This window comes from Rhea pennata, chromosome 3, assembly GCF_028389875.1.
Source record: "Rhea pennata isolate bPtePen1 chromosome 3, bPtePen1.pri, whole genome shotgun sequence".
Taxonomy (NCBI): Eukaryota; Metazoa; Chordata; class Aves; order Rheiformes; family Rheidae; genus Rhea; species Rhea pennata.
Genome location: NC_084665.1, coordinates 47,204,497 through 47,227,808, shown reverse-complemented (window position 1 = coordinate 47,227,808; position 23,312 = coordinate 47,204,497). Strand labels below are relative to the sequence as shown.

The window sequence follows — 23,312 nt, the reverse complement described above, 5'->3', positions numbered from 1 at the left end:
TCCCTCTCTACATTTGTAAGTATTACTTCCTCTACAAAAGCTGAGTCAGTGTATTTTGATACTTGCCTTTCCTTTAGGGATCTTTCCTGATATTTCTTTTCCACTCGCCATTAGTGCTCCCATGATCACTGAATAAGCTATCACACTAAAAAACAAAATAGAGAAGTCTTTCCATAATACTATTTTAGATAATGTAGACAAATTTAATCTACTACTATTGCAAAGAGGATTAATACAAAATACTTTGATAGTTACTTTATTTTAGAAAAAAAACAAATATGACACACTTCAAAGGGAAATCACTTTCACTCTCCAGCACCATGGGAATGAACTTAAGGTCCTATGGAGATGAACTACTGAAAAACGGTCTCTACAGGGGTCAGAATCATAATTTCAGACCTGTGAGCTCTTAGAACTCTGCTAAACTAAAGACAAAGCAAACTCCTGTTCCCAAGAGGGAAAGCTTTTTGAGTGAAATTAGAGTGCTGTAACATAATATGGATTAGGAACTCAAATGTTACAATTTAAAAATGACACTTTTCAGTCTGTGAGCTGAAGTCTAAAAATATAGACTACTCATTTTAAATATGCATGCAGCTATGAATAATTACCATCAGTAACGACAAGCCAGCTTTTAAAACAGTACAAACTCAGTCCCCATTGTCATGGCAGCATAAAATGAGAGATTGCAAGATAGACAATTCAACTCATGGATCCTTTTTTAGCCACTGAAAATGGCTGTATGCTTCAGTATCATAATGTGTTTATTTTTACAGAGTGTATTGAAGATAACGGATGCATGATAGAAGAAAAACACTAACCTGGAACCTCTTGAAAGAGGCATTAAGTTATAGAAGTAATAAACTAATGACAGGATCAAGTTGCACACAGCATCTGCTTCCTAAGTTTAAAAAAGAAAACAAGAAAAGAATTAAAGCTAATTAAATATTAATAGTCCAAACAAAAATCACAAAACCATGTACAGTAATCCATATAAAAAGTCTTATAATGCTACTGTTTTTTTCTAAAGAATTATTTCAAGTGTGAAAAAAAGTCAAGCTGATAAATTGAAATCTGATTAACAGGTTAAGCTAAAGGAAGTTATTTTATTATACATTTAACATTTAGGTGAAATATAGTTCACCTGTACTGTGTTAAAGGACCAAAAATGGAAAGGACAAGCTCAAATGCAGTCAGATTCTTATTACAGTACAAACCAACATTAACACAATTATAGCATTTTGCCATGGATCCATGGTTTCATGTTACTTCTCACATCTGGCCCATGGACCAGATCTACACATGATTTAAACAGTGATTGACAGGACAATGAAGCAGTGATCACAGATTTACTGGATTAAGCAAACAAACAAGAAAAAGCACATTTCTATATCGGAGCACTTTGTGACACTGGAACCTCCTTGTCTGGACTTTTCCTTTGCTGCAGCAAAGCAGAGCAAACTTAAGTAACAGGTGAAAATATGGCAATTTATTTTCAAATTGTCATAATTAGGTTTAAACAAGCAGTCAGTATCATTACTTAAGATGTTCACTACTTAGGATTTAAAAAATTATTAAGAAAGTACCTATTAAACAGCAGGTATAATAGAAATACATCAAGGAATTCATCATTTCCATTAAAACAACCTTACCTCCAGCTCTGTAGATAGAACTAGTACTTTTCCTTTAGCTGTTAGATCCTTATATAGTGCATCTATTTCTGCATGATACAGCTGTGTTCTTTCTTCAGTTGTCTGAGTTTCTACTGAAAATAGTATGTTCCCCACTCTGTTAAACAGATTAAAAAAAGAAAGAAAAAAAAAGTTGTTTTTTCTTTCACACAGAGCTTGATGCACAATCTAATATCCAAGGTAAGTAACAAATTTACTACAGTAAAATGTCACATCATAATCTTTTTCCTGTAATTTTTCTTCAGCATGAGAATAAGTGAATAGCACTCTCCTAAAAATAAAAAGAAGTCACAGTAATTAAAACATTTTGTCATTCTCTAAGTTTTTCTGGAAGAGTTTGTAAAGATTGATGTCTAATCACAGATAAAGTATTTCCATTGAAGGATATCTGACAAGCATTAGTGTTTCACTTCAAGTGTGGAGGAAAAAAATGATACTTTTAAGTATCTTCCTGTTTTTGACATTTTTGTATAGAACATACACTATAGTTTTGTTAACATGTAAACTGCCAAACTGGAACTTTTTCTGCATAAAAGTGTCATTACAAACTATGGATTGAAACAGATCCATGTACAACGAAATCTCTGCAAAACAAAATTATACAGTTCTAATTGGACTAAAGCATCTTTCCAAGACAGTGGTGCCATATATTTTACATCATCTTACAGTATATAGAGATATGATTTAGAATATAAAATTAAAAAACAAGAGATAAGTTAACACTTTAGTATGTAAGCCCAGCTTCCACACCACATGTTGGAAACGTTCAAGTTTTATGAAAATTTCCAATTTAAAATCCCATAATGAACCAGAGGCAAGAAATGTCTATTCAAACTTTCAGTTAATAGTTGGAAGTGGCTTCTGAAGCTCAGATTAATGGTCATGCTTTAAGATGACAAATGACCCAGTATTCCTGAAGAAGGCAATTACCCAGAGCCTGGCCTACAGCTTCCTGAACACACCTTCACAGAATGGCACAGTCCAAGTTGGCAATTACAAACAGAAGATCCACAAATATTGTGAAAAAAAAAACAAAAAAGAGGCCAGACATCAATAGAACAGACAGCTTTTTCCATTCTTGGATCACAGAAATTTCCATTCCACTCAAGACTTCTCTATGTCCACAGCAAGTAAGGTCTCACAAAAACAAAGATATTTAAGTATGGACAAAGACTTTCTTCCTCTAGCATTTTATAGCCTACAACAAATAACAATGTCACTCTTCATTTATATGCTCTGTGTTAGAGAATTATGTCAACCAGGCCTGCTCCTTAAATACTACCCATACTCCTTCTTTGTTAGGAAATACCACAGGAATTACAAGATCTCAGATAAACAAAGGTTTCTGCACAAATGCCAGCAGTGAAACACAAAATCCACTTTATGCAAGCAGAAAATGGTATTTTGAGAGCAAATTAACTGCTAATACTTCATCATTACAGCAATTCAGGCATGTATTTGAAAATGTCAAACATACTTATCTCCTGTTATTGTAATTGTGAATCCATCGTATTCTTTCCCTTGATCCTTGAGGCTGGGGACTTTAGTGTTCACAGTAAACCCATCTCTTGTTTTACTGTTAAACTGCTTTCAAAAGAAAAAGCAAGTAACATTAGAGAAGATGCACAGAGACAGACTTCCTAACTATTGTTCTGAACATTGTAGAATACCTGGAGCAGAAATGAAAGTGGACAAGCATAAAGCAAAGAGTATGAAGAGGTACTGTAAACTACATTATTTTATTCTTTCTTTTATCTCCTGCTGAATGGAAATCTCAAGTACTGAATGAGGGCTACTGTCATTCTAATTTATAACTATATACTGAAAACAAATCTGCACTTATTGTGAGAAGCAACTGTACATATGTGTACATATATGTATGTATACATGTATGTATGTATGAAGCAGTTCAAATTATACAGATGGCAATAATCTTTCCCACAGTTGCATGCTGACAGTAACCATTTGGTGTCACAATGTAAATGCAAAAGACTAAGTTTTAGAGTCTGTATTTTCTGTTTATACTGACAAGTAAATGCGTTAGTGTAAACTGGATTCTAGAATATAGCTCATAGCAACAATTTCTTAACTGTAATCCAGGCTCAATTAATGTTTATCCTCACCAGGAGGAAAGATATCACAAAGTTTAACAATTTTATATAACTGAATTAGCTAAGTGTAATACTGTAGCCAAAGAGCAGTAACTATGTATAAACCATGCAAAACTGTATTTAAAATAAAGCCAAAAGCCCAACTTTCAACACACAACATTCCCCAACTCTCTGAATAACCAAACTGCGTCAATATTAGCAGGCATTTGTATTATATAGGCACTATTAATGTCTACGACACAATAGTTACTGTTGAATGAATTACTTGTGCCATAATTTATTTTAAGATAAAACTAATGATCCAGGTTGTTATATTTAAAATAAACACAGACTCTTTTAGTTTAAAGAAACACATTTAAAAGCCTTTACTGAGAAACAGCATTCCAGTTTGATACAATTTAGAATGAGATACAGGAGATTCAAACCAGAACAAAAGGTACTGGTTATGAAAACCAGGAAAAATATTTGTTGCCAGTTCTTAGAAACATTATTTCAAAATAAGTTATGCATACTCCACTATGTTTATATATTTTCACCATCCACTTGGAGTAATCAGTATTTTCAAACCCACTAATAGCATTTTCTCTGGCCTACAATCCAATAGTAGTAGTACCATATTAGGTACTCTGCAGGGCCCTATTTATACATTTACGTGTCAGTAGGGAATTAGCTTCCCCTTGCAAGGCAAAGATGAAGACAGGAATATATAAAGGACTTCCAAATCTTTTACCTGCTCTTTGGAAAGACACTTATATTTGTAATACCTATTGAAACATCCCATGGAAAAATTTACATTGTAGTGCCTGAGCCACATAGCTTCTGTAAGGCTAGTGCACAGTGACTGAGCACTACAGGGGACAAGTTCAAAACCAGTCTCAGTAGTAGCACCAAGGTAGATATGCTTGCAGGGAGGACTTTTCTATGGCAAATAATCAGCTTTGTTTAGAGATAGCTTATCATCTATATATGAAACTGCAATGCAGATGATACCCTGTTAGAAAACAATGAGTTTGTGCAGAATAACTATTCCTTCCCAATTTTACTCTATTCCAAATTAAATCCTAATTTCTACAAAACTAATACCTTGTAACAACATTTCCACAAATACTTGCATATTTCTCATCCTAGATTAACAGAGGAAGGAGGCAGACCTTTTATTTAAACTCAGTTTTAAGTGTGACTGCTTAAGCTGAGAGGATAAGAAGGTGACTTATTTAACAAGCCATAGAATCCAATACATTTCTAAAGAGACCATCACCACTAAGTAGAAAAACTGTGGTTCCACTCTCAGCCCCTGACTCCTTTTCTGGTAGACTTCCAGAGCAGAAAACTGTAAACTACCATTTTATTTCAGACTGGTCATCAGTCTTTAAGTGCAACTACTCCCCCACAGTCCCTCTACCTCCACCATTTATTTACCTAGACCAATGAAGTTAAATTAAAAAAAAAGTTTTCATGTTCCTAATCTTTTAGACACCTACCTTCAGTCTGTTCCTTTATACTGTACCTACATACTGCAAGCCCATTATGGAGGACCACAAGTCTTCCTGGCTGATAAGACTGGTTTCAGAGAACTACATTCAACATTTTGTTTTCTCTTCTTTTCTTTTACCAATTCAAAATTAGATCAAGCCTTTCAAATACATACCACACATTGCATATATCTAAGGAAAGGTCACACCCAGCACATACAGATTTGAAATAACCCAAATATTAGTGATTCCAGTTATTCATTTTAGGTTCACATACTACAGTTATTTTCTGAAGAACTGAATATTTGCCAAAAGAAGTTTTATTATTTCCAGCATATTTTGATTTTTTTTCTTTAATTTACCTTCATTATGGGAAGAAGATCTTCTACTTTATGTACCTTTTCCAATGCTTCTCGAACTTCTAATAGTCCTTTTGGATTATTAGCACTGAAAAAAAAACATGAAATTGCAATGGTTGAACACATCCAGCATTTCTGGAAATCCATTTAGCTTTTTCTAATTAACTATATCAATGGTCAATGGAATACATTATTGACAGTTATTTAATTATTCCTTTTCTGAAAAGTGAGTTCCTGCATATTTGGCCACAGGCTTTTCTACTCCAGCACAAAAGCATTTTCATTCTTTAAAAAGTAATTTCTTCCTATACTATCTCAGATAATTTTTCAGCTTCAAACCTCAACTTCAAACTATAAGTTTCTTTCTCATTTACTGTCAGCAAGACTAAAACACTAAACAGTATTTGCATGCATGTGTGAGGGCAGGGGACTGTTAAGGAAAAGTGGAAGAAGAATAAGGTTACCTTTAGAAATACTCTTTTCAGAACATGTGCATCTATGTAGTCTTAAAGGTACATAAATATCACAGACATAGGCACAACCAGACTGTGGGTAAACTTACCAAAATAACTCTCTAACATTTACTGACTACATCCAGATTTTCAAAACAGAAGTATATAAACACCACAGCACAAATTGCTCTGGTTTAAGGTCAAATGCTGCTGATTCAGTTTGTACAAACTTTCTTGCAATAGAAGATAGACTTCTCAGTTACTGCAAACCTTAAGAACTTTTCAGCAGGAATCTTAAATGTTTTACAATTTAAATGTTTTCAACTGTTATAAAGAGTTTCTGCATTTTACTTTTTGACATTTAAGTAGTACAATGAGACTGAACAGCAGAACTCAATACTCCACAAAAGTTACCAGGCCAAAGAAAAATCAGAGAAATTAAAGCTAAAATAATATCTTAAATTTAAACTTTGTCAGAAGACTGTTGCCACAATGAGGTTTGGAAGACATTTAACTTATAAGACTGATCAAAGTTTGAAATACATGCCCATATCAACTTTAAGATTACCTTCAGTCACATTTCTTCATTTAAGATTTAACAACTGTCTTCTGTTTCAGACCAAGGTCTATTAATCCATTTAGGTAATATGTAGTAAAGATTTTCTGGTCCTTAAAAGCTACCTGTCAAACACCACAGTTTCCTATAAAGTTACCCTCCTGACTGTCTCCCATTCTCCCTCCTCCTCGCTCTCAAAGGCTGGATTTATCACCCTAGAATTTAATAAATTCATTTCAATATTCAGAGAAACTGTACTCTGTTCTACCAGAAGGGAACCTAGTTTTTTTAAAGAATCAGGGTTTTTTTTGACAGAATTGACACCCACTCATATTAAAAGTATGAGCATAAAATCAACATCATTATTTATTTATAGGTATAGTGTAATTCACAGAGTATTTTTTTATTATTATTTTAAGGGCAATGAATATGATTTTGCGTTACCATTAAGAAATAAGACAGCTACAGATACCAAGAAAATTAGAACTTACTAGAATTAAGAAAATATCCCTCAAATTTTCTGGAACTGTCTGTCAGTATTACATAAAATTCCAATCAATGTTACCTGAGAAAAGGAGGGGGGGAATCAGTAATTTACCCATGATAAACAAGGATCCTATCTTTGATAAAATGAAGAATTTTCTCAAAATATTCCAGGTACCTCATGTTAATGACTTGTCCCCTATAAAAAAGAAAAAGAAAAAGAAAAAGAAAAAGAAAAAGAAGTTTTAAAGTCTTGTTTTTCAACCCTAACAGCCCGCTTTAGGGCTAAGATACAAATATTAATTATTAAAATTTGACAGAATTCTATCTACAGATGCTTCACAATTAGAGGAAACAACTAGCAGATTGTCTGAACCAATGAACTCTCCAATCTCCATTTTGAATATAGATTCAAAAGGGGACTTACAAAATCTGAGGTATCGTTGGTACTGTTGTTCCCTGGTAAACTGTGTTACATGGATATTTTCCCATTTTCAGTGTTCCCATGTACAATGAAACACACAGATATGATAATCATAGATTTGTATAAGGAAATAATTGTTCTTAGAGTTACATACACTAGAAGAAATTATAGAATAAAGAATTATCATACTGATTTACTTTGAGAACCAACACTCTCCAATTTATATATTTGCCAATATATGTGCTGATACGCTCTGACTATCCAAGTATAGTTTTCTTCTTTCACCTAAGTCTCTATACATTGAAGTAATTTTGCTTTGACTCCTAACAGTTATAAGTAGTAACTGTTAAACTAAAATGACAAAAAGGTATATTTTCCCTTGGAACAATAAGAAAAAAATATATATAAACACTCAGTAAAACCCTACTAGGATTATAATCACTCTGAGAGGGAAAATTACATACCATTATTGTACTTGTAGGAGTCCTTCCTCTTCTCCCAGTCTACAAAACAAGATTTTATAAAGCAAATGTTACCGTTTTCTGTCTGAGGAAGCAAAACCACTGTCAATCACAGGAAGCTGTATATATCTGGCTTTTATTCACTCTAAACAACTGATTTCGGCAGTTTAACTCCCTAATACCTCACTCCACAGCCTCACACTTTAGTAGGCCTAGTCTCAGAATAATGCCAGAATCAGTCTTTAAAAACTGATAGAATTAGACCATATATACATATTTGCATATAGGACAGTAAGGATGGAAAGAAGAAGGATGAGAACAAATTTCCATATATAATTTGCCTTTGTTGTACGTCCCATCATTTTCTATCTTCATCTAAAAAAAAAAAAAAAAAAAAGAAAAAATCTGTATAACAAGCAGAAGTGTTAAAGAATAAGGTAGTGGCATGCTCTAGAGGCATCTTGGAAAACAGATCCAAGTCAGGCCATTTAGAAGCAGTAGGATTGAAAAAAGTCTTCTAGTGGATGGTCAAAAGTGTTTTGTATTTATTCTGACTATTTCTATTTGTGAAATAAACACTACCACCAAGAATTTAAAAGTAGCAATGTACCACACAGTGCTTTTACTTTTTTGTAAGAATGGTCAATTTATCATTAATGCTTAGGAGAGCCCAAATCCTTGTTTTACCTACAGAAATAAACTAAGCTTTCACAAACATTTTCTCTACTTCAAACCAAACTTGGTAATTATCATTATTTAAGCCAAAAAGGAGATAATGGAATGTTGCACTTCTTCCCAGACCCACTAAGAAGTAGTGGTAGCCAACATACTTGCACGTTGAGAACACTGGATTCTAGAAACCTATCAAACATTGTGAAACTTAACACTTCCCATAGACCCCTTTGACAAGAGTTCTCCAGATTAAATCAAGACAATTTTTTTTCTAGCACTTTCCAAACATTATGTCACTCTGAAAAAGAATCTGGAATTCAGAAGTCAAAGAATGCTACTGTCTCCATGCCAAAACTCCCAAAACTCATTTGATAGGAATCACTGAACAATATTTTACTTTAAAGAATTCTGAATCTTAAAAAAAGTTCTGTTAACAGGTATCTAATGGAAACATTTTTGTATCCAGAAATGCTTGGTGTAAAATTTCAACAAAAGAAGTCCTAGAGGCAGCCTGAGCTAGGCATGACCTTATCTTTCATGAATACTCACAGGATGGAGGGAAGTTCCACATTTCAAATTTTTCAGTGGGCATGCCAGTTAAAGGATTATTCCTCCCTGCTCTCCTCCTAGTGATTCCCATCTCTCATTTTTGCCAAATGAACTGTGCAAATGCATGGTACAACAATAGGACTGTAAAAAAGTTATATCCAATGAAAGACAGTGAATCAGCCAACTAAGGAAGTTACCAATAGGAAGTACACGGAATCACTGTAGTTGCGTTTATTATGTACTTCCAAGAGCATGCATAATTTCCTTAGTTTATATGTCAAATTATTCTACTATTATTTAAGCTGCTGCCAGTAGAGCCAATATCAGATTAGTAGGAAACTGGAAACTATCTACTCCTCCTTCTTTTCACACTCAGTCTCATTGTGAAGAATAAAGACTAGTACTTCACACTTACTACCCTACTGATATTTTCACACCTCTTGTTTTGACTGAACACTTTATATTTTTGGTGTATTTAATAATAACAGAGAATTACCATTTGTCAGCCTAAATAATCTACTATTACATCAGGTAATCAAGCTATAGAAAGAATTCAGCCTTAACCTGACAGTATGAGAACAACTTTCAAATTATAAGCTGAATATAAAGCAAAGGATGTCTTCCTGAAACAAGAGTCTAAAGACCATAAAATGATCTCATCTACAAACAAAAAGGTGTTTGCCTTGTAGCCTATTATTAACTTCAATTAGCAGCTGTTTTACAGGTTGATTAAGGTAATATAAGAAGACAGCTATACATTCTGCATAATCCAGTAAGAATAAATTCTCATTTAGAAATAATGGACTACAGCATGCTTTAAAAGTAAAACTTAAGAAACTATTAGCACTTATACTGATTCCTTTTATCCTTCACTTTGTATAAAATGATCAGGAGGATATCCATTGGCAGACAAACTACTATATAAAGCTGAGCTATGAAAACAGCTATTACTTGGGATGTAAAGTGATCAAACAGGTACAGGTTCCCAGGATGAAAAAGGATGCATCAGCATCCACACCTAAGGTATGATCAGTTCCTCAGGTGAGGGTATTTAGGCTGCTGCAAACCTGATTCTCCTTCCACAAAAGCCCTGAATAAATAATTCACAATGAATCATTAATTAGCTGTTAAGAAAGCACGATCAAAACGCTGATGAAATCTACAGAACTCAAGTCTGAGTCAAAAATGACAGGTCAGAATTTAATTCACTAGGAACCTACCATTCTGAATGTTCCTAAAGTTTAATCCAGAATTCTGAGGCATTCTCCAAGGGGAAAACAAGTAACATACTTTGGCCAATTAAAAACAGAGTTGCTGACAGAGAAATTCCATGCAGGGACACACTTCGGCAGATTACACGTTCAAAAGTTATTTTCAGTATAATAACCAAGTGCTTTCTGCTAACACAGACCAAACCTCGACATTAAGCTCTTTCCCTCCCATAAAAAAAAAGGAAAGCAAGCGGGGAAAAAAAAAAAAAAAAAAAAAAAAAGGTAGAACTTGTGTGATCTCCAGTCCTTCTTAGGTGAGTGAAGGCAGCAACAGCAAGCATAGACAGTATTTAGAGCCCAAATGTAGCATTTGACTTAAGGAAAGACAGCAACCTAAGCATACTACTCTCCTTGAAGAAGCAGCACATCCTGCAAGGCAACTACTGGTTTGCATTAGAGTTTAAAACTACATTATAACCACTCCTGAAAGTAAAAGAAATTTTGCTGGGATCCATCCTGTAGAATGCTAGAAAGTGCTTGGAGAAATACTCATTAGCCTCTTTATGTGAACCTTAAAATATAACTATTTTTCCTATAGATAAAAACTCTAGAAAAGGCTTTGTTTCCCTTGTCCTCTCTTTCCAGACAACTTCTCAAAAAGAAAGAAATAGATATAAAAGCAGAATGACAGATTAAAGATTTCATACTTCCTGTAGGGTGGGCGAGGGGGAGGGAAGCAAGAAGGGAAATAAGATGAAACCTGGCTACACACTTACTCGCACAAACACACTCTGCTCCTGTGATTGACAGTGATATTGCCACACTGAGTCTCTCACACTTCCACTACTCCATGGGAGGTAGCACTGTCATGACTGCAGTACCACGTCTTGCAGCATGGGAGAAGATGGAACGTACAACGGTGGTTGAACCTTTTATCTGTTACCTTTGTTTGAAGGTACACCTGTTAACTTTCACAGGTCACTTATTTTCTCATCTTTGCTTTACTTTTTCCTTCTTGAGAACACCTAAAAGGGTATGTGCTTCCTCTCTATTCCTTTAGAGAAACTGGTATTGAAGGTAATAGATCAGTACTGTTTCATTATTGCTGCTACTACCTTTTAGAAGTAGCATTTGCAAGAATTACACCAATAGTGATGAACCTTACTTAAATGTAAAAATTAGATTATTTGGGGAAAAAACTAGCATGTAAAAATATGCATTTTCCTAAAACACAGTTGTAAAACTGAAATTCAGGAATAAGGGGAAATGTCATGAGGGAAAACTCTGAGCACACAGAAAACAAATGTTCCACTAGAAAATATAAAACAAGTATTTTTTAAAAAGCACATATACACTCAATATTGCCACATTCTGTTTCATGAAGTGGTATACTTTGGTACAATTGGGGGGGGGCAGGGATGGAAAACTGGCTCTGAAAAGTCTCATACCTGATTAAATTAATGTGATTATTAAAACCTCTGCTAAGGCTTCGGGCAGGCATTTGATCTAACCAAAGTACAGGCTGGTCGGGGTCAGCTATCCTAAAAGATAAAAGATATTAATATCAACACATTTCTCTCCATACATTTGTAACATAGAAAAACACATACACAAAAAGTACATCTTGTGAATTCTCAAGAACTTTGTGCATGCACATAGTAATTTTAGGGGAAAGCCACAATTCAGAGATCACAAAAAAAAGCTTTTTATTGAAATGCATACAAGACTTCTTTAAGAGGAAGAAAACACTTCATAACAATTTTTATGCAGCCAGAGAGTTTGCAACTGCTAGCTTTTGTTAGCCAAACAAAGCTGGAATGTATCCTACAGTCTTTCACATCTTTGCTTCAACCAGAGAATACCATTCCCACTCATTCCCTCATTTAAAAGAGGAAAAATGAAGTATTTTCAGAAGCACACTCCTTGTACCTAAAGCATTTTTATGTTTGATCAGAATACTGCCATTTTGTCAGTAAGAGTTCACTTTCTCCTCTTTTTGAATTTAATATCACAAAAATGAGGCTGCTCACATCTGATGTATTTTGTTTAGCAAACTAACAAGCAAAACAAAAGTAGTGTATTGTACAGGTAGACCATGTGCTGTCCTGTCAATATGCCTTGAACATCATTGGATAGGTTTATTTTTTAAGGAGGAGCTACCACTGTGATTACTGCCACTGCATGGCCCACTATATCTAGCTAATTTAAGCAAAAATTATTTTTAATGCTATATTGTTAGTACATTTCTTCCTTATCCTGTTGTTTCACCTATCTACTATAGTTTGCTATTAAACTGTAGGCTCTTTGGGTCATGAATGGTCTTTCACTTTGCAAAAGAACCTAGCACAATGGGGACTCAACTTTGCTGAGGCCTCTAGATGTTACTGTCCTATAAAAAAAGAAAATTATGATCTAACAGTAACTGAGATTCTTCATACTGAGGTGCCTATATTGACTCCACTTTTAGCATAAATAAGACAAACTAAAAATCTGATTCTCACGGCCAAGAGCATCCATTAGAGCCACAATCAAGAATGTCTTCCTATTGATTTAAGGTACATACAGGATTACTCCTATGGCAGACTTCAGTTGTTCCTGTAGAGAGCTTTAGGTAACGAATCTCCCCAAGTACTGAAGATTTCAGTATCAGCGATATATGATGTCAAATCCAATACCCAGACAGAACGAGGATTAAAAATGAATATAAGTCTAGCACTGGGCCCACTAAGAACCACCTACAAATTAAGTATGTGGAAGGTAGCAGAAATCTTCATGTTAGATCAACTGTTGTGTTTGCAGTAGGGCATTCATGACTTTCCAGAACTTGACCTTGTACTGCACTGGCATTAACTACTACAAGAGGTTTTTACAAGTTTAGGGTTCCTAAAGAATTGAATCAAAATGAATGAAATGAAATGACCGACCTCTGCATTTTGACTTCTTAGACTTAAAAATAGAAACATAATTCCTTGTTATTCCTAACAGTGAACATTGCTGACAGGATAACGGTAGACAGGTGGGAACTTTGGGTAGATTATTAATCACTTCTGGCTCATGAACTCCCTTAATCAAACAGTCATGAATTTGGAAAATGTTATGGGGAATTTTTATGTGCTTGCTCTACTCTCATACTTTTTCCTAAACACCTGTACTTGGCCCTTGCTGGAGACAGGATGCAAGACTCTATTGATTGTTGTTCTGACCAAGCACAGACACTTGTTCCTGGGAGCTCAAGTTGCTAATTTTTTCTGACACAGGAGTCTGATGAAAAGAAACCACTTCAATAATCAACACACAGCTTTATTACTGCAACTGCTGTCTATGAAAGTTTGCAAGGATTTTGAGGAGAAACAGCTCTGAGGAATTTGCTCTGAGTATAATTTCAGAAAAGAACAGCTTACAGAACACTGCTTAATCCTTCCCTAAAGAAGTGGGTACCAGTAAAGCCCATTGATAGAAAGCAGCTACATGAGGGAAGGCACAGATCTCAAACACACAAGACTTAGCCTCTGCCATTATTTCCCTCTAATACCTCAGTACACACACAGGGACAGAATTTGGTTTAAATGAATGACCTAAAACAGAAATCAGTCAATTATTAAGCAACATATATTTTACTTACAAACAATTAGCTACTGATCTAACTAACAACTCTCAACCCTACTAGTACTATGATTTATTAGCATTAAGATTTATAGAATGATTTATTATGTTCACCTAACAAAACTTTCACCTGTTCCTTCATGTATGTCAAGCACCTTTAATTCAGTTTCATAAGGATTTTGGGGGAAAAACTCCTAAAATTCAAAAATCTAAGAACAGTTCAATCTAAACACTGGATTTGGAAGAATTATTATTATATAGCTCTTTATGGAATGTACAGGATTTTTTTAGACTGAACCAAACAAGAAGATACATTAAAAAAAGTAGGCTGAAATTATTCACCTGTTTCTAGCAAAGAAAGCACAACTGTTCAATCTGTTTTGATTTCAGCCCTCTGGTTAACTGCAACATGCATCATTATTATAAGTTAAGGCTTATTTGCTCTCTTCTTTTACCATTACCTTCGCCATTTTACAGCAATATCAAACATATCTCTCCACTGCATCAATCTGGTTTTCCCATTCATCCGAACTTTTGAGTTTGCCCAAGTCCGCTGTACAGCTTGCATTACTTCTAATGTGGCCAATCCCATTGCTGAGGAGAAGGGGGGAACACATTACAAAAAGCCAAAAAAAAAAAAAAAAAAGCAGAATAGAAAACCAATTAGAGTCAGGCACTCCTTTTTGTACAGACAGGAAAATGAAGCAGGGAAGTGAAGTAGTTATAGGAAAAGAAACCCCAGTATAAATAAAAACTGGGAGATCATGACTTCTAGTCCCTGATTATGTCAAAAAGTTGATGATAAACAGTTAAAAAAACTAAAATGAAAATTTTATTTGAAATGAGTAGAGCATTAGACTGATTTGCAGATCACAACGGCTTGGCATTAAATTATGATTGCATAGAACTCTTTTGCTCTCAGATTCACTAAACATTTTCAGTATACCTCTATGTATTCTTTTATTTGGAAGAAATCCTGGTGTCTCATACTGCATCATTGAACCCAGATGATCAGCTACACATACGAGTTCTTGCACATCAGGCTTATAGTAGCTTTCAAAATTCTGAAATAACACATCTCTTTCAGAGAAGAACAAAAGAAAACATAAATCAGACATTACAACTTTCAGAACCTATACTGACAAGTAAAACAGATTTGCATGTATGGTAATCAATACTGTTTGTGTGGGAAATACTCAAAAGCAATATAAAGAACACTCATTCTCCCTCCCACCCCACTATACATGCACAATATATGGCAGCTACACTTGATACCTCAAATGAAATACTAGTCCTACTGACTTCAACAGCAAATCTTACTACTGTCAAAAGAAACAGTATTTCACCTTTAGAATTCACCACAGTAATTAATACTGAATAAAATTCAGATAACACTTAATCCTTCAGTATTACTTAATGTTAAAATTCTGCAAGGTGAGTCTAAGAAAAGTATGAGTATATAAACTAGAAGCCTCACTCTATAACTTGTTTCTTAACTCTGTAAATGCTTCATGAACTACAAAGGTAGATTCCATTCCATACACACAAATGCCATATATTTTTAACTCATTTTACATAAACAAAGTGAATACATGCAAATAAGTCTGGAAATTAGTTTACAGTAGGAGAAATTGCTGCATCTCTTTTCTTTAGATACACATTTTTGAAACCTAGTCTATTAAATACCCTGGGTTTGGGGGCTCAGGTCACCCTCCTCCTGAAATACTGGTTATCTAAATCATTCTGCAGAACTTTTTTCCCAGTAAGACCCATTTGTCGTTAAAAACTGTTTAGCATCAGGAAAATTACGTTTTCTTGTTTTCTTGTTTTAAGTGTAAAAAGGGTACTAGAGAACAACGGACTGAGCATCTCAAATTTATGCCTTAACTAATTGCAAAGAAAAGAAACAGAATACTTAATCAGTAGGTTTTTTGTAATGTGAAACAATACCGTTTGATTTATAAAGACAGAAATGAAGAAAATCATTCCAAGTTTCATTCTAAGAGCTAAATCAACTGCAGTTCGTATGATTTTGAAAAGGATTTACAATCCCTGTGTAATTCTGCTTTCATACAGCAGTAAACATTTGCACTGATATAAGTGCCTTAGAATAGTACTTTAAAAAGTCAAACAGAAAAAAAATGTTAGGACAGTATTTTAAAAAAGGAAAAAAAAACCACCCACTTTATATGTGGCTGCAATCCTGGCTGTTCTTCATAATTTTCTATAAGAAAAGGAAGATTTTTGGCCCAGTGGTCCTTGAACTTTCCAGGAAGATCTATATCAATATTATATTCTGTAAGAGGGGTATCCAGATGTGCATGTAAGTATCTAGAATACTCTAGAGGAAAGAAATGCAATAAAATTAAATGCCATTTGCATAATCAGCCTAGTTATATAATTAAACAAAAACAAAAAAAAAAAAACAGATTATACACTTGTCAGTTATATAACAGTAATACCTTATTAAAGTAATGTCATATTATCTATTTTTGCAATTAGCTAATTTCCAAGGCAGAAGTAAGTCTAGTTTAGCTAAAAAGTATCACAGCACTCTTTACAGGTACAGAGAAACCTGTATTTGATGTCTGAGTTTTTAATAATATTAGGAAATGAAAGTCAGTATGCATTTTTAAACAGGCATACTCAACAACGCTCGGGGGAAGTAGGAGGGTTTCTATAAAATGACCTCAAACTATAAGCACGATGCTTGCACTTACAGAGTTTTATTCCAGCTTACCTCGGAGGTATTTTACTTTCAGATATTCTGGGCTGGCCTTCTGGCCTGGTAGTGGATCATTTAACATCACTTTAGTTTGAGCTTTTATGCCTTCATAAAACTGTCCCATTGCAACGTGGCTGAGACCTTTCAAATACTGGCATACTTCATTGTATGGTTCTAGCTGCAGACATCTCTAGGAAATTAGAGAAGCAAAGCACTAATAAATCAAGAGAGATTTCAAATAAGCTAAGTTAACAAGCTAAGAGGATCCAGGCCAGACAAAAGACTTACTGATTCCTACACTCCACTTTCCATCAGTTTTTTTTTCAAATGACACTAAGTAGTAAAACTGAACATATTTTTCCTCATCTTTGCTAGCAGTTTCATTAAAGAAAGGAACTGCCCTATGTTTCTGATCACATTTTAGAAATTAAGAACATAAATCATGTTTACTTCAATGATATTAGAACCATAGAAGTTTCAATAATTGAAGCAAACTAGACAAAACATACTACAGATATTAGTAAATGGTCATTTTTTTAATAGTTCAACATACATATTGTGCCATTTCTTCCATCAGCATCTCGGCTAACTCATGCATTAGTACAACTTATTATGTTATAGAGCACTACTTATTATATATTAATAACTTACCAGATTCCTATTTATCCTTCAAAATTAATGCTCTGATTCTGCTCCTAATAATTACATCTCTTTACAAGAGTATCTTCATCTTAAAAGTTGAAATATATTTTCAAATACATCAATATCTACAAATTGTGTTATATACATGGAACACATAATAATTGACAAAAATTGTTCTCTCCTTAGATGCAGGATGAACACACTCTCATTCAGAAAGAGATGCAATTCTTCCCATATGTCCATATCCTTAAAACATGAAATGAAATGAGATATGATTACAACATCTGCTTTTATTGTTCTGCTTGAAAAAATGATAGTATTATTTAATAGCAATGGAGACAGGTGAGATTTGGTTTACCTAGAGAAATAGACACATTTTTTACAAGCTGAATGAATTACTAAAAATTGAGACCTGTTTTACAATGAAAAAAAATCATAAAAATTAGATAAATATTGGAACTTCGTATGCTTACTTTAACCTAAAAAAGAAAGAAAAAAATAAAAAAGAAAATCCACCACTAAATCCTTTCTTCCCCCGGACACTAAAAATCTTTAGATTCCACTCTAAACTAAAACACCAGCAAGAATATAATTATTAATTTCAAAAACAAATAAACAAACAAAAGATAAAACTTTTCAACCAGAGCTTTGTTTTAGATATTAATGAAGCAGTCAGAGGAAGTGTCTTGGTTCTAGCCAAATTTGATTGTCAGGATGTATACATCATGTATGAAGGAACGTTTAGAATAAAAAATCTTGCCGTTTGTTGATTTTATTGCATTTGTTGTATATTAGTCATACTTAAACAAAATATTTACATTTTGAATTTATTTAGGGCCTTACACTGCTTACCTTAAAATTCTTCAGTGCTTCATCTAAGCTACCATGATGATAAAGCATCATTCCTTTGAGCTGTAATGTCTGAACATGATTTTGATTTAGCAGCAAAGCCTTCTGGAAGCTCTCTGTAGCAGCATCAAAGTTGCCAAGCTCTCTGGGCAATTCCAGAAAGTGTAAAATGAGGCATGTAGAAAGTAACAGTAAAAACAAAATTATTTGTTAAAAGATGTTTTAATGAGTCCATAGGAGACATCACTAAAAAGGAACATGCCACTAAGGGAAAATTTCTTTAACAAAAATAGTAATTCTGCCACTGTTCTTCAGTGGTAATAACAAAACAGATGCCTAGCGGTTTCCACTCACAGAAATGCATACTCTGATATGCAACCTTGTAAGACCACAAATTTTCATAATTTTGAGTGGACATAAACCATGAAAAACATATAAACCATATCTATGGTATGTCAAAAATCAAAAATACGGCAAAAGCATTATTGGACAAGATTATCTGTAACAAGTCTTTCTAACTTCCAAACAGAAATACTTTTTATATTCAAACTATTCGGATGCTGAAAAAGAAGAAAGTACATGGTGCTTGAAAGCTGAAACCAAGGAATTGATGATTGGAGTTACTCCAAGTACAGGACAACTTTTAATGAAAACAGGCACCAAAAAACAAAAGAATTATTATGAATAAATAACTGAAGAAAAATATTAAGTTCTTTTATTTATTATACTGATTTTTAAAATCTAAGATCATTAAATTCATTCCACATCAGATTAAATGAAATTGTCCCAAGCAACAATGCTAAAAAATTCCTGATAACTAGTTTTAAATTCATTTGCAATAAAGAAATTTTAGATAGATTACTGACTAACCACAGTCCTTTAATTCCAAGTACATGTTCAAACACAAAAATTGCTAGACTTGAAGCAGGATTTAACATGTTAAATGCTGTAATTCAGGGGTGCAAGTCAGATCAGAGGCTCAGAACTTCGTCGTGTTCTACTATAAAAATGTCTTTAAAAGACCTTTTAAAGTGTTATATTTGAAACTTATCCGTTGCTGGAGAAGTAAGAGTTGAATTTAATAAAATTCAGAATTTTAGAAAGAAAGTTGAATCTGATAACTAAAATTAACTGAGCACTGCCCTGGAGAAACCAGATTTTATTTCTACATCTGTTGCAACACCCGAGCGCTTCAGAGAAAGTAATTCAGATTTTTCATAGTTGGTCTCTTCTTACTGTCTCCTCAGTTGCTAAACAGTATTCCACTTAGCTCCTGTCGTTGTCCTAGAGATCCCTTATCCAACTGCTGAGAATTTACATAAGCCAACAATAGTTGTGCTTTGAACATTAAGTGTTAAAAAAATATCTGGTAAGATAAGCTTTCCTTGTAAACTACATTATTTTAGTCAGGGCTGATGGAGACTCTCAAGGACCCTCAGTCACCTTATAAATTTCCATTCCACCAGCAGAAATGGTGCTCTTTTGGGGCTCTACCCTTTGTGAAGGGGTAGACTTGTGGACATTCTTTCCCCCAGTATTTCCTGAAGACCAGAGAACTATCAGAGCTTGGGGAGGGGAGGGAGGGAAAAAAAAACAAAACAAAACAAAACAAAACAAAACAAAAAAAAAAACAAGCTCTCATCAGGAATACTCCGGTTAAGTGACTTCTGTATTGTAAAATAATAGTTTATTGGAAACTGAATCCTTTTAAACCTTGCACCCCACACACACCCCATTCAAAGCGAACCTTCTTCACATTAAGGTTTCTTGGGCACAGGATAGAACAGCTGATCAACCAGAGAGACAGTCACACATCAATATACAAATGAAAAAAAGTTAAAGGTTTTATTGGAAATGTAAGAAGGTCCATCTTCCAGGCTGGTTACAGAGTATTCATTAATGCCTAGAAAGTACTCAGACACCACAATAACAAATCCCACAGAAAAACTCATTAAGAAGCTAGTGGCTCTATATTGAGTTCAGAATTTAGATACTATGGCAAATGAGGCACAAGTTCATACAGCAAATTAAAAAAAATAATAATTTAATTGATGCTTTCAGCGAAGCATAAAGTCCAAGGGAAAACAGCACATGATTATATGATTAAAATCTATATTTACAACAGTTTTGTACCACCAGCCCCAATTAGTCCTTAATAAACAAGAATTATCTAAGCTGCAGCAGCGTTTATGCTATAGAATAGTGCTTTCCAAAAATAAAAGCTTAAAATATGAGAAAAAAAAAACTAACAAGAGACAATGGACTGAGGAAAAAAAAGAACTACAACGTACAGATGGAGATACTCTGTTGATGATTAGCTTATGTTTTTTTTTATAAACAAGGTATATGTACTTTCCTCCTTAGTAAGGCCACTTTTAAAGAAATATCTCAAGCTGCAAATTAATTTACATTAAAAAGTCAATTAGTTTAACAGAAGAAATGACTCATTACCTTACTACTTAATCAAGATTACAATTTTTTAAATCTAATTGACTAGTAAGAAATTACAAATCTCTATTAAAAGTATACTGAACAGGAGATTAGCTAAATTCTCAAAACTATAAATCACTTTGTTATGAGAGAGATTAATTGACACAGGATCTAGTAGACCTCTGATACTATAAAAATGATACCCACATCATGTAACGAGTTATTCTTAAGTTTAAATTGTCTAACAATCTCAGAAGGCAACTAATGAGCTTCTGAATCAAACTAAGTATCTAAATACAGTTTGTATTATATACCTCCATCATTGAAATCATTTTGTATATCTAAAATGCATCTTATTGAAACCCACCATTTGCCTAGTGTTTCATTTAGAACTACCAGAACTGAATTAGAACTACAAAGCAAACCTGACGACTATTCATACTGAGCACATCCTGACATAGCTATACTGGCGGTAAGACCTACCAAATATACACAATTCAGTATAGTTTTGTGACAAATGTGTAAAACAGTGTGCTTTAAAGAACATGATCAGACGGAAAACACATTCAGAAATAGTTTTTAAGTCTGATTACCTGTATGCTTGTCCCAGACTTTTATATGCATCTATGAAGTCTGCTTTCTGCTTCAGAGCTTCTTTGAATGATTCAACGGCTTCCTATAGAAAGGCACCAATGAACAAAATAATTTGTCACTTACTGCATTCATTTAATTTTAGCATCTTCAGTAATTACTAGCTACGAGTTTACAGTTATTCATTCCAGTCTTTGGAAGGTACAAACAAGGCACCAATTATTACAAAATCTATAGAGTAATAATCACTACATAACAAAATATTGTAATATTCTTTACAATTTAATTAAAGCTGAAAATCTTCTGTCTGTTTTATAGCATACTATGAGAACAAACTACTCTTTTGACATTTGAAAAGAATTTACTGATGGAATTCCTTCAGAGTTCACTTTTAAAGTTCAGTCTAGCTCCTTAACTAACACAGTCTCTCTTTACAGTCTTCCTACTTGATAACACGCTTTAATTTTTGCAGGCTTCATATCTCTACTCTACCTTTATTGTTTTATTGAGTTCTGTCTTAGTCACACAGAGTTTGTAAAAACTCTATTGAGGAATTAAAGACATCGCCTTCATACAAAAGTATGTACTGCTGTTGTCAGAAATAGAATGTCATAAAAATAAAATAGCTAAAAATAAATATATGTGCACATTCAAATATTTTCCTCCAAAGGATCTAGTCAAGAACTTAGGTTTTAAACTAGACTAGCTAATAAACTTAGCAAAGACATTATTGAGACTTGGAATTAAGAATAAAATAAACAATTATTTTATATTATGACGGAATGCCTGAAAGATATTTTGAAATCTACTATAATACAAGAGATTAAATACTGTAAGAAAAGCATTGTTAGTATGTTCAGTCAGTTTAGAATGTCCTATTTTTAAAAAGTATCAAATATACTCCGTGTAGTACAATAAGAACCACGAATGTTTCTTGAACAAAAATATAAGCTAATCATCCACCATTACTAATTCGCTCACATTATCTGGCTAAGTTTTAAATCCTATTAAATTATTGCAAACACAAAAGCAATGATCAAAAAAACAACCATTTTCACTCAAAAATGAAAAAATCCAAACCTCACAATTTTCATCAAGCCTAGTATAATCCAACCGAGGACCTTTACAGCCTTCCTTTAAGAGGCAGCCTGGACCTGACTGGGAGTTATTAGAGGATAGCTAGAGGTCAAGCTACACCAGGAGACGCAAACTCACTTGCTTACAATCTCTCAGAAGTAGTACATTAGACAGAGAAGAAAGAGTGGTAATTGGCAAGACTCCTCTTTCAAGAAAAAGGATGGGAGGGCAAAAAAAGGGGGAAATGCATGGATCTGTAGATCTGAAAGCAGAAAGCATTGCTTCTGTTTTGCAAATTGAGACATTATTTATCCTTGTCAATTATAGTTCCATCATCATTTTGGGGGCTTTTAGCTGTCCAGACCAAAAATCAGAAATTCCATCAGACTATTACCGTTGAGACCTCACTTGCAGAAGATAAGTTCAATAACAGTCTAAAGTTCTACCAGTTTACAATGAGAGTCTGAAAAGAGACCAATTTGGGTACTAATAAAACAGAGCAATGAGTGCCTATGAAAGATACTGGGTTGGAACTCAGGAGTACTGGGTTTGGTCAGCTTGTTCTGTCAAGCTTTCTTCCTACAGACACTCATGAATCCAAACCACTCAATGCCTCAGTTCCTCATCTGTAACAAGAGATGATATTCTTTTTTCTCACAGGACTATCTGGAACCTAAATTAACTATTACTTCAACTCAAACAGTATTTTCATTATGACAGTACTACAAAAAGAACAGTGGACCCCTAGGTATTTCTTTATATGTTTGGATTCTTAAAATATCTGACAAGGAGTGTATCTGAGTATACACAAATGCATACAGCCACTTTCACATCACTTGTAAATACATTTTTAAACATTTATTTATACAGAGTGTATCTACCAGCATTTCCAACATTCAAGTAGTGATGCTTTGAATTGAAAAAAAAAAAATAATATAACCTCTCAGCCTATAA

General features: G+C 33.9%; 1 protein-coding gene across 1 annotated transcript in view; it reads right to left on the bottom strand.

The window, feature by feature from the left end:
* Positions 1–23,312, bottom strand: part of TTC13 (tetratricopeptide repeat domain 13) — a 48,614-nt gene that overhangs the window by 6,149 nt on the left and 19,153 nt on the right. Inside the window, exons 9-21 of the mRNA XM_062573671.1 lie at positions 21,284–21,366; positions 18,264–18,405; positions 16,785–16,959; positions 16,229–16,385; positions 14,991–15,124; positions 14,506–14,638; positions 11,890–11,982; positions 7,240–7,323; positions 5,637–5,721; positions 3,169–3,278; positions 1,653–1,788; positions 822–901; positions 67–145 (exon numbers count right to left, since the gene is read on the bottom strand). Of these exons, the coding sequence (XP_062429655.1) occupies positions 67–145; positions 822–901; positions 1,653–1,788; positions 3,169–3,278; positions 5,637–5,721; positions 7,240–7,323; positions 11,890–11,982; positions 14,506–14,638; positions 14,991–15,124; positions 16,229–16,385; positions 16,785–16,959; positions 18,264–18,405; positions 21,284–21,366 (1,491 nt within the window). The remainder of the gene's footprint in view (positions 1–66; positions 146–821; positions 902–1,652; positions 1,789–3,168; positions 3,279–5,636; positions 5,722–7,239; positions 7,324–11,889; positions 11,983–14,505; positions 14,639–14,990; positions 15,125–16,228; positions 16,386–16,784; positions 16,960–18,263; positions 18,406–21,283; positions 21,367–23,312) is intronic.